General features: G+C 45.7%; 1 protein-coding gene across 1 annotated transcript in view; it reads right to left on the bottom strand.

Moving 5' to 3' along the window:
- The window catches only part of IGFBP7 (insulin like growth factor binding protein 7), a 71625-nt gene that overhangs the window by 6179 nt on the left and 52554 nt on the right, over positions 1-12892 (bottom strand). Inside the window, exon 2 of the mRNA XM_035004907.1 lies at positions 2921-3030. Coding sequence (XP_034860798.1) covers positions 2921-3030 — 110 coding nt within the window. The remainder of the gene's footprint in view (positions 1-2920; positions 3031-12892) is intronic.

Raw genomic sequence — 12892 nt, 5'->3', positions numbered from 1 at the left:
CGCCGAGCAGGGAGCCCGATGCGGAACTCGATCCCGGGACTCCAGGATCATGACCTGAGCCGAAGGCAGTCGCTTAACCAACTGAGCCACCCAGGCGCCCTCAAATAAAATCTTTAAAAAAAATTAAAATTAAAAAAAAGATTGCCAAACCACAAAGAAATTTAAATATTACAATGTGAAAAAAAAATATCCTTGGGGCGCCTGGGTGGCTCAGTCGGTTAAGCAGCTGCCTTCGGCTCAGGTCATGATCCCAGGGTCCTGGGATCGAGCCCCGCATCGGGCTCCCTGCTCGGCGGGAAGCCTGCTTCTCCCTCTCCCACTCCCCCTGCTTGTGTTCCCTCTCTCACTGTCTCTCTCTCTCTGTCAAATAAATAAAATCTTAAAAAAAAAAAAAAATCCTCAACATAGTCAAGGAAATTAAAGCAATAATGAAAGGATATTTTTATCCATCATTAACAAAAATTAAAAAGTTGGGCAATATTCAGTGCTGGTGAGGATGCAGGATAATGGTTCCCATACACTACCAGGGAGAGTGTGAACTGCTACAGTCTATTTAGAAAGTAATCTGAGAACATCTATTAAAACTAGCATAATACAAATATTTTGACCTACCTAGTCATGTATCTTTTGGGGGAAACTATCCTTTACGGGGGGAAAAAATAAAAGCACTTGCATATAGGATATACATATATACTTGTATATTATTTAAGGTGGTCAAAAACTGAAAACAACAGAAACAATACAGGAACGGTTTAATAATTATGGTACCCCCGTACTTGGAATCTCATGTAGTTATTAAGCAGCAGACCTGGAGGGATGCCCATGAAGTATTTATCGAGAACAGCAAATTTCACAGTAATATGCTCAGTCTATTCCTACCTCACCACACATACTGGGCATATGTGTTGGTGTATGGGCACAAGTAAGGGCATAGAAAGATAAAACCCGGGGCAGTTAACGCTGGTTATTCCAGGGAGTGGAAGAAGGTGGGAGATTCTGAACTCTCTCTTTTTACACATTTTTGAAGAGTTTCTCCTAATATTACCATTATCATTTACTGTTTTAATTTTTTTTTTAATTTTTTAAAAAGATTTTATTTATTTATTTGACAGAGAGAGAGACACAGCAAGAGAGGGAACACAAGCAGGGGGAGTGGGAGAGGGAGAAGCGGGCTTCCCGCAGAGCAGGGAGCCCAATGCAGGACTCGATTCCAGGACCCTGGGATCATGACCTGAGCCAAAGGCAGTCGCTTAACTGACTGAGCCATCCAGGCGCCCCTTCACTGTCCTAACAGAAATTATAGCTGTAAAGGTCAGTTGGCTGGTGGTGTCTCTGCCCACCTCTACTCCCAGGCATTTTTTGGAATCACCCTGATTTCACTCCCACCAGAGGGCCCCATGCGGATGATGCACCCTCGAGCCACACGGGGGACCCAGAGGCTGGCAGGTGACCCAACCTGGGTGCGAGTCCTTCTAGGGGACTGACAGTGCAGCAGGGAGAAGGGAAGCCCTCTCTCTGCTCTGGCGTCTTCAAGGGGCGATAATAATGTGAGCCTGGAGCTGCCAAGGACGCGCTGCCTAAGGTGTGGCGGCAGCTTTCGGAGGTAGAAGGAAAAAAAAATGAGACCAACACATTGAGCCAAGAGTCAAGAACAGAGTCCTGACCACACTGTGTGCCTGGATCCAGGTGCCCTAGAGGCTGGAATCACCACTCCTCACCCTCCCTTTCTCTTGCTCAAAGTACCTGAAGGGAGCTTCTATAACTTGCAACAACATAAAGATTCTGACCATGGGAGCCAAGATCCCTCTGGAATTCCAGAAGTTGATCCTCTGGTCAGATACCAGCAAACAAAATAATCGAGAGAGAGCATCTGAGAGCTTGCTGGAGGGCGAACCAGCTAAAAAGGGGTATCTGGTGACGCCTTTTCACTTAACTCTATTTCCTTTTTGTTAGCGCAAGTTTGATGAAATTTACTCCATAGCGTTGTTGTGAGGCTTGACCGAGTCGAAATGTGCAAAAAGGGAAAGCATGGAAAATGACTGTGAGGTATCATTGGATCTGGCAAATGAATGTTTTCTATTCCCTTCCATAGACAGACATGCTGGGACTAGGTCATCCTTCAAATGTGAAGACAGTTCCACAAGATAATGGCACATGAAGGGAAACATTTCCAGGACCAGCAGCTAACACCAAGGGAGCATTAACTATGTATCTGAGCACAAGCCAAGGGACTTCACCTGCATCGCTCTATGTAATCTTTACAGAAATTATATGCCACCTTCATCATACAGGGGAGGAAACTGAGGTTTAGAGCATCCGTTCTCATTCTAGGCGGACCTGTCCCCCAGGAGACATTTGGCAGTGTCTTGCCTCCTTTTGGACTGGCCACCACTGGGGGTGGCCCACGGCATAGAGCCGCTTGAGGCCAGGAACGCCGCTAAACCTCTTACAGTGCACAGGGCAGCCCCACAACAAAGCATTACCTGGTTCGAAGTGCTAACAGTGCTCAGGGTAAGAAGCCCTGGGCTTAGAACTCTAGCGAGGTGGTTAGGGAACCCACATTCTTACCACTATGCTCTACTGTCTCCGACAGGAACACACACACTCCCGCACACACATGCTCACACTCACACGCACACACACTCGCAGGGTGGGTTTGGGTGTTCAGCATTACAGTTTTCTAGTTCCTAAGGCTCCATGCTCAGGCACTGACCACGAAAGCAGAGCGGAGACCGTTCTGGAGGTCAGTAAAATTGTTCAGTAGATCCAGGGGAGGTGTCTGGAAGATCACCACAGGGCTTCACCTTTGAGGAACAGCAGGGAATAGAAGAGGCTAAAGGTTTTAGATTATTGCCATCGCTGGATGGCGAGAGAGGAGCTCATCAGTCTAGGGGATCTTCCTGAAATCCATGCCACTGACCTTGTTCCAGATGAGGACAGGGGTTGGGATTCCGATGACCTCACAGCTCAAGTACACCTGGGCGCCAGTGACATTCCGGATGTCCTTGGGGGGTGTCACAATGGAAGGACCTTCAAGAGAGAACGCAAAGCCAAACGCATCTTTTTAAACAGTCTGTAACATTAGTCAGCATACTAGGAAGTAAATACTTGATTCTGTTTATGAGGCCGTCCCTCCTGTGCCTTATATAAAGCAAACTGCAAAGACCAGCCTGGCATCCCCCTGCCACCAGCATGATTTTTAAGCTCTGCTTTGGAAATGCACACATCTAAACAAACAAAAATCAGTAGAAGAAAAATGTATTGTTTACGAAATTTTCTGCTCCCTTAAATCATGTTTAAATTTACCAGTTGTTCTGCATTATTGGGGATGTTCCAATTAATATAATGAAATTTAGTTCCAAAATGTTTGTTTTTCCTTTTTGCTACCAGAATTCCTCCCCCCACCCTTTTTTTTAAGTAGGCTTCACACCCCGTGTGGAGCCCAATGCAGGGCTCGAACTCCTGACCCTGAGATCAAGACGTGAGCTGAGATCAAGAGTGGGACACTTAACCGACTGAGCCACACAGGTGCCCGTTTACCAGAATTGCTATTTTTTTGGTGGGGAGGGTAATAACCAACTGCTCCTTAGGTAATGAAAGAAAAAAATCTAAGAAGATATTTGAAAATGTGCTGAGCACTTAGAAAAGATGGCAGTCCCTATTTTAAGAAGCCTTAGGATCTGAGATCGACAAGTCAAGGTGATCAGGGAGGAATGACGACTTTCATCTCAGACAGAAACGCAGAGTGCCGTGTGCCCTGGGAGACTGCAAGGAGATACCTTTGAACAGAAGTGGCCTGGGGCTCCCGGAGGAAGGGGGAAAGAGCTTTCTTCTCAGTTTGGGGAGGCAGTGGGTTAAACAGCAGCAGTGACAGGTCTATTGTGTGTGACAAGGGTGTCCAAGGACACAGCTCTTTCCCAGGCTCTAAGTGTCTAGGTCCCTGGCAGGGGCCACTGGCAAGTGGGGGAACGTGTCTAGGTACTGCCTCTCTAGCCTCAGCGGGTAGGAGACCACCCAGCGAGAGCCCAGGGCCATACCTGCCCGTCCCCCCAATTCTGGAACACCTCTCTAGGACTTTTTTGTCCTACCTATCCCGTCTGGTAGGAAGGTCCTTACACAGGACCAACATTTTTTTGCTACTAAAAGGCTGGCCAAAACTATGGCTCATGTGCCAAACTGGGCCTGCCATTTGTTTTGGCCTGGCACTTCAGAGGTCTTTGTGTTTTTAAATGGTTGGGGGCGAGGGGCAGGGGGAGAATGGATATTTTATGACACGAACATTATAAGAAAGTCACATTTCAGTGTCCATAAATTTTTATTGGAACACAGTCATGCCTCAAGTCTGGCCACTGTGGCCAGGGCCGTATGGCCTAAAACATTTACAATGGGGCCTTTTGTGGAAGAAGTGCTGACCAGCTCTAATCAGCCAACCAATGCCTAAATACGATGTCACGGGAAACTCTCAGGACTTCGATCCTTTACACGTTACCTGGAGCTCATGCAAGTAACCCCACCTGCGGGTCCAGCTCTGAAATGGAGCACTTTTGAAACCAACAGACAGAGCGGTGTGCTTGCTTACTGCTGGGGGGGCCCCTGCCAGTTCTTGAATGAATGAGTTAATCATTCCCTCTGAATTTCAGCTCTCCATTGCCTTGGGTCTTCCAGCCAAATAAAACGTCTAACTGTGGGGTCATCTTGCATCAGTGTCCTGGGAAAGGGACGACTTCCCCTTTAGGCCTGGAAAATTTTCTGGCACAATCAGCATTCAAAGGACACAAAATCTCCCCTTTTGCAACAGGCTATTTCCAGCACACTAATAATTTTTTGAAACAGAAAGGAAATGACTCCAGCATATAAGATTTTTCCCACTCATCTAAAGTATTAGATGCTGATTTTTTTTTCTAATCCCCTGGGGTATTTTTATTTTTTCCCCTTTGTAAGAATGTGCAAAACAAAGTTCCGAAAGCTCTAAATATATTTTGCGCTTCCTTTCCTCTAACCCGGTAGGTCCGAAGAGGAAGCGTCTATCTTGGTCAGGGGTCTTTCTTGGCTTTTCAGTTGCAAATGTGGATGGGGTGAGCGTGGTCATGCTGTGTTTGTGTGTGTTTCTGGTTCTGTCTCCCATGCTTCCTAGTCTGACTGAACCAACACAGGACCCCGCAAAGGGCTGAGCCTGGCCTGACTGCACCCCAGGCTTCCTCCAGGGTCCTGGGACCCAGGGGTGGGGCTCCTGGAGAACTGGATCTGGCTGGCATCTGAACTCCTTTCGCTCACCTCTTTGCGGGCCTCTGCGTGGCTCTGTCCTCCTCCCCACACACAGACTCGTCAGGATGACCTCAAAGCCCAGGGGGTCTCAAGAGATTGTTCCGAGAAGAATACTCTAGTGTTCTGTTGTGGAGGGGCTCGGGAACAAAGCTGCCTCTCATGTATTAAAAACACACAAGGAATGTAAGACTTTTTTTTTTTTTTTTTTTACTGTGAGGTCTCAGTGCCTGAGCCTTGCAACCAACTACTTATTTTAACTTGCATCCATCTCCCTATCGTCAGAACAGGTAGTGGAGTCCTCGGTCTTTGTCAGGGGGCACATTCTGGAGAGCACCTGGAGGATTTCCAGGCTGCTTTTCTGTTACAGGCCTTGAAGACATGCTATGAATTCTTCCCGTGGCATAATTTAAAAACTAAGATATTCTTAGTTTGCACATGGTCCAATTTATCACATTTTTCTTTTATGATTAGGGCTTTATGTGTCCTGTTAAACGAAATTTTTGCCTAGCCCAAGGTCATAAAGACCTCCTATTTTCTTCTACAAACTTTATGGTTTTACCTTTCCCATTAGGTCTGTGGGCCATCTTGAATTAATTTTTGTGCATGCTATGAAGTAGAGGCCAAAGTTCATCCCATTCCCCCCCCCGCCAAGGACATCAGCTGCTTTGGCATCATTTGTTGAAAAGGCCATCCTTTTCTTGCTGAATCATAAGGGTAAATCCATTGATCATACATATATGAGTGAATCTACTTCTGGATTCTTCATTCTGTTCCGTTGGTCTATGTGTCTGTCCTTGCACCAATAATGTCTGTGGTATAATTTAGAAATGTATTAAAAGTATAGCACTGTCTAGGATCTGCTTTTTAAATCTTCTATCCCCTGTAGTTATCAACTGCATGTACCAGGCCTCTAGAAACTAGCAGTTAAACTGAACCAACTGGATGGGAGTAACTATGTATAGGGCTTGTTTTCCAAAGAAGAGCATAGTTTAGAGTAGCGAAATTCTAAGCCTATTTAGGCATGTTGTAAAGCTGTTCAAGAAGTAACACAGCAAGTTCTGTGAGTGGAAATGTAGTGCTCAAGTCACACTCTGCTTTAAAAGGTTGTAACAAATACAAACAAATTAAAAAGAAAAAAAAGTATAGCACTGAATAGAGGGCAGATCCATTACATCCATCCTTTCCAGCCCTCTCCTTATTCCAAGAAGCATTACATTTCAGGAAGGGCAGGAATTCTTTCAAAACCTCTCAAGCCAGAAATACTTTGAAAGAGAGCCATCACCAGGAGATTCAAGATTAGGACAAATCAATCTGTGGGTTCCTCTTTCTCTCTCCCAACCCTTGGAATACATATTAAACCTGAGGTGAATGGGCTGAGTCAATATTTAGACCATTCTAAGAATATAAATGATCCCATCAATTCTGCTAACAGCCTATCCCAAGATTCTATACTATAAATTTTGTATTACTCAGTGAATCCGGTTGAGTTGATGGGGTGGAAGAGCAGAGGGGCCATTAGGACCCACTTGCTACACAACATTTACAAAAACCCTTGTATATTTCATATGTCCTTAAACAAATGTCAGATTCAAGAAAACTTAATAAACAGTATCTACAACACTAGAAAGTGCGGACCTACAGAATGCCCTTTAGGTTTTGATATGCAGTCTCTTGCAAAGCCAAGTCAGATCAATGAATGATTAGACTAATAGTCAAGAGATCGACCAACTTCCCAGAGTTGGTGGAGGCGGGCTGGCTTCGACCTGATTTCCTGTGTTGGAAGGATCCACAGTTTCAGATTCTTTCTGTTTATGCTCTTCAGTGCTGACACCCACTGGGTCACCTACTTACTAACCTCTGCCTGGTTCTTTGCCACTCACTGGTCTGGAAATTCCCTCAGAGGATGAAGAGGGAACGGACAAACTCATGATGAAGGCAGAACACAGTGGCAGTATAGAAAGATGAGTGAGGATCCACCGTGAGAAAGAGTAAGAAAGGGACTTTATGGTGACGCACAGGGACACCAAGTGGACAGGTTTTGTATGGAAGTGAAGGAAGGGATACTGAAAATATTTTGGGCTAATGTGATGGCAGATCCAACAACAATGTACCCCTCTCCCCTGATCTAAATCACCATCACCCCACATATTCCACTGATAAGCAGTTTCACCGCCAACCATCATCTTGAACTGCATGTCCATCATGCAGTTCAGTTCCTGAAGGTTCTGTCCTACCTCAGAAGCGAGCTCAGCAAGATGAGTCCTGACCAGATAGCTTCTCTTTCCACTCTGCCTTTTTTCCAAGAAGTCCTAAGCAGATCCAGAATTTATTTCTGTTTTTAAGGGTAAAGGAAGTTTTGGTTCCCTTCAGTCAGAAAGCTCAAAAGCAGTTCCCGAGGCCGGGCCAAGGGTACCAATGTGACCATCTAAATCATGCTCAGTGTTTGGATTCCATTTGAAACAAGTTGAAGAATATTTAAATGTAGGGCGCCTGGGTGGCTCAGTTGGTTAAGCGACTGCCTTCGGCTCGGGTCATGATCCTGGAGTCCCGGGATCGAGTCCCGCATCGGGCTCCCTGCTCGGCAGGGAGTCTGCTTCTCCCTCTGACCCTCCTCCCTCTCATGCTCTCTGTCTCTCATTCTCTCTGTCTCAAATAAATAAATAAAATCTTTAAAAAAAAAAAAAAGAATATTTAAATGTATGGGGACAGACACCAGGATAGGTTTGGTTATTTATCCTTGCCTTTGTTCCAGTAAGCGCTTCAGGCTGCTCAAACATCTGTCCAGAGAATAACCGACTTGCCCAACACCTGTCTCCTCCCCTTCCCCACCCTGGGCAACTCCACACACCAACCAAGTTGCCCACAGCACTGCCCCGTGGCTGGCATGGGGCATCTACCCCAGTGCTTCCCTGCCTCAGAGACACTTATCTTTCTCAGATGACTAGACCCAAATCAGCCTACTCCATTTTCCTTTCTTACCTCTCACAACTCTGTTCTCATCCAATCGCTCTTCATCTTAGCTAAGTTCATTTTCTTGCTGCCCCCCCCCCTTTTAATAACTCTTGCCTAGTGACTTTACATGGCCTCTTCTCTTTAATGGTTCTTTGAAGGGAAGGAAGAAGAAGAAGGGAGGGAGGAGTGGAGGAGAAGCAGAAGATAGCCAGATCCTAAATGAAGTTGTAGCAAGGGAGAAGAAAGTCCTAAGTTTGGAAGAAAACTAAAATTCAATTTAATGAGTCAGTGTCACCTTAAAAGTACCTCAGAGGAGTTAGAAGTCTCCCACAGAATTTCCACCTAGATATATATCCTTTTCCTGAGCTCTTTTAAATTAAGTTCTAGACGAATGACCCACAGATTACCAGATTATTTTAGGATTATTCAATTATAACCTAGAAAGAGCTATGTTCTGAGAAACCATGAAAAATGTAGAAAAGAATTGTGGATGGATGGATTTAAATCTGGAATATTTCAATTTGATTCTGAAGAGGCTGAGAAGGGCAGTTCTCACAAAACACACAAATGTCATAGGAGAAGATCCTGAAGTGGAATTTTTAATTTGACCCACATTTTGTTCAAACCGATTTACATGAAGTTGCAGTAGAACAGAGTTAAATTTTGTTATCCTATAAAAAGCATGAAGATAATGTAAAAGAAATATGTGAACAATTTCCTAGTGTCTTACAGAGCATAAAACACTCCCCCGACTTGATCTGAGAGGTCCTCACCATGTCACCATTAAAAAAACACAAAACCAAAAACAAAGCATTCTGGGAGACAGAACACTTGGCTCTGGATCCTTGTCTGGGGCTGACAGCCAAGAGACTCCGGACAAGCCACTTACCCACTGTTACAGAAGAAACCAGGACAGGCCTGAGAAGTGAACGTACTTCTGAAATGTGTCCTAGAGCACAGCCATATGGCATCTTCAACATCCATGAGCTTTTGCAGTTCCTCTGCCTGCTCTGGAGCTCGCATGGCCCGAAATCAGCCCAGTGACCTCCCCACCTACCTAAATGCAATGTCTGTTGGGGTTAATGCAGAACATGAAATCAGCCATAATACCTGGCTTGCTAAAATGTAACACGGGGGACCGCTGGGGGTGAGGGAAGGTTTTGGAGAAGGGCGTGGGCCTTTGTGATGCCAGGGCCCGCGTGACCACTCTGCCATTGGAATGCCCCACGGAGTTGCCTTGCCCGAAGCTTTCTCAGCGCAAACAGCCGCCCTGTGATCTAGGACATGTATGCATTGTCCCTTAGGCTATGTTTAGCAGAACTCATAGAGCATATCGTATCTTTCCTGTAAACAGATCCTCCCAGTTTCAGTAAGACCCCTTGTCACACATCACATGCTTGAGACACAGTGATAAGGATTTGTGATTATCCTGAAGGACCCAATAAAAGCGGGAGCAAAGAAGAGCAAAGGGTCTTTGTCCCTGAGCGTTGACCCCCCTTGCCTTCTCCTCTCTTTCACGGCAAAGTCTGGAGTCATCTTTCATCCGTCGGCACAGGGATTGCCAGCCATTCTCGGCACATGTACGCGACTCATGACAGTTCATTCTCCCAGGAATGAATAAAATAGAGCTTATAAAGGTTTCAACTGTTACCTAGTGAGCCAATCTTTTAATCTGAAAGAGCTGCATAGAAGATGTCAGGAGAGGTCATGTTCTGAAGCTGAATATATTCCACTGGAAAACAGTCAAAAGTCAAATTTTCCCCAATAGTCAATTTTTGTCCCATTTTATTGCTATTACATTCAATCACGTATTTTTTTTCATTGCTTTCATTTCCCTCATCATCTCTTCCATTTTCACCCTCCAAATCCGCTTTTCTTACTTCTACCCAAACTCATTCCCATGCTCACCCACCGTTACATGCTCATTACTACGTTGAAGCTTTACTTACGACGATGTGCTGGCCTACTTGGGATGTCCTTCCTCTCATCTATTATCTATGCCCTATCCTTTATTTGAAGCTCTACGGCTGAATTGTCACCCTCCTTTGGCATTAATGGTAGCTAAGATTCCCACTTACTTCTCTGAAATCCTGTTGCGTTCACAGTTAGTGCCACATAGCTTAACGCATCATTGTTCTCTTGTGCTTACCCCAGCAGGGCTAATTGAAGATGCCAGTGCCCAGATGGAGTCAGAACGGAGCCAGAAACTCTGGAATCAGATGTTCTTTGTGTTCACTGGAAGGAGGGGCAGCCCAGATTGTATGCAGTGGGTAAAGGGCAGCAGTAAATTCAGAACATAAAGGGATTGGCCATATGGAACTGAGTAGATAGCCACTGTCTTGAAAATGCACCAGTGTACGTGCTGCTGAGACACCTAACCAAAGTGATGCTAGAACCACTTCTTCTTTACCAGCTGGCAGATTATTTATCATGATTTTCTGTAATCCTCCACTTGACTTTCTCTTCCATCAGCAATGTTTCTTGGCTACTGCCCACACACTGACCTGTTTGTGTATGATCAGGAGATGCAAATTAATTTGTATATATTAGTCACGAAGTCCCACTAAGGAGGGTAGGTCTGCTGGGGGGAAAAGATCATCAATCATCCTCACGTGAAAAAAAAAAAGGGGGTTTCTGCATCATGTTGGGTTATATGATGGACATTATAGCTCTGAGTACTTACCAACATGGCTAAGACAGCCAAGTATAAAGACGTCGCTACATTACAGTAGATTTGCAAACCATGCTCATCTTGACTCTTAACGATGCCAAATCTTGGAATAGTTCATACACAGTATGTGCATTCATACCAAAAAAGGAGAGTTTAAGAAAGAACTATGATACCACATATGGAGATGAAGAGTTCAGACACCTTGGCAAAAATCCCCAGATTAGGTTCTGATAACACATTGAAGGGAAAAACACTAAACAAAAGTACAAACTAGGAAAAGAATAGTAGGAAGGCACTATGGCCAAGAGGGGGAAGGGAATGAAACACGTGAAAACTTCCTGATATTAAATAAGGGGAAGCAGTAGCTCTATGGCTAATTAAAGAGCAGAGCCATCTGCCAAGGCAAGTCATTTTGGGAACTTCCAGAGGTGGGGTGATGAAGCAGCTGAACCTGGATATGGTAATCTAGCACACAGTCAAGGGTGTCAGCGGAGGACTGCAAGGGCAGGAAGAAAAAGTACTAAATCTCAAGCAGCATAGGCCAGGTTTCATTTCAGGGTTTTAGTTTAAGGCAAACTCATCTGGTTATGGTAGCTACTGTCAGTCATTTACACTTTAGCGTGAACGAAGACCCAATAGTTTATAATGATGGGGCCCTGTCAAACACTGCTGGGGTCAAGAGTGTGTAAGAATTGCTTCCTCTCCTCCAAATATAATCTACTGCGATAGGATGGGGGATGCTGCACAGTTTAGACTAAGAACAAAATGCTGGGGAGGTAACAGACTATAGAGTGAGTTTGGAGCATGGACCTTGGAATCAGGGATTTTGTTCGAGCACTTCAAGTCATGTGACACTGCTCAAGTTATTTAACTTCTCCCAGTTTGTTCATCTTGAAATGGGATAACAATATCAAAATCATTAGATTATTGGAAGGATCAAACAAGATACAGCAATGAGCCTAGTACCCGGGGCACGGGGTAAACAGTAAATATTAGTTCTCACTTCTGTTTCAACGTAAATTCCTTATGACTGGAGCTGATAAAAATCATTTATTCAGAATGACGACAACACAGCACTTGGACGTGGGATGGCTAGGGGAAGGAAATGGCATCTGGGTAGGCCCTGAAGTTCAGAAGTAGGGCTCTGTCAAGGCAGAGGTGTGGAGGCAGGGAAACAGCTGCTTTTGCAGGCAGGAGAGCGGGCACAGCGGCGTGGCTCCGGGACAGCGTGCTGCACTGAAGGGCAGCGGCGGCAATCTGGTGCAGGGCACCGCGGAAGGTGGAGGGCATGGGGCTTCACGGGCTGGTGTGGCTCTGAATGTCGGAGAGGCAGGATTCAAAGGGCATTTCAGGACATGGTTTTGAAGGCCTCTGCAGGAGGATTAGGACAGGGTGGGGGTTAGGGGGCTAAGTCAGGGTTGCAGCTATGGGAACAGAGAGGAGAGCGGCAGCCTGGAGAGGGTATTCAGGAGGAACTAAATCCATCCATGCAGTAACTGACTGGGTGCAGGCAAGTGGGGGCTGAGCCCTAAGCTGTGGGGCTAAGAGGAGGCTCCTACACATGAGCAGGAGCAGGCTGGGGAAGGCGCCGGCCTGGAGAAGGGGGAAAGGACGGATTTGAGATCAAATTTGCTGAAGTTGAGGTACCATCTGGGCACTAAGGTCTGAACCCTATGGAAAGAGAAGAAAGGATACAGACTGTGGGGACCAGCAATGCCAAGGTCAATACCATCCAGTTTACATTTTAGCCCTGGGAAGGCTAGGTAGTAGGTTCCTTCGTAGAGAAGAAGACAGCTTTGGCTCCCCCTCCCATGGGCAGCTTCTCTGCGAGAATTAGCTGGCTGCTGACCACGGGACCATCCCCTCCTCACCCAGGGCAGAGCAGTAGACAGCTAAGGTATAGTTTAGCCATGAGCCACTCTGAGAGCAGACCGCCCAATGACGGAACCCTGGTGACGGCGTACACAGATCCTGGGAATGACATTTCCTGACTCACAGTTACCT

The sequence above is a fragment of the Mirounga leonina genome, unplaced genomic scaffold (assembly GCF_011800145.1).
Source record: "Mirounga leonina isolate KUSES-001 unplaced genomic scaffold, KU_Mleo_1.0 Mir_129, whole genome shotgun sequence".
Lineage (NCBI taxonomy): Eukaryota > Metazoa > Chordata > Mammalia > Carnivora > Phocidae > Mirounga > Mirounga leonina.
The sequence above is the reverse complement of the archived record's forward strand: the minus strand, read 5'-3'. Positions and strand labels throughout refer to the sequence as shown.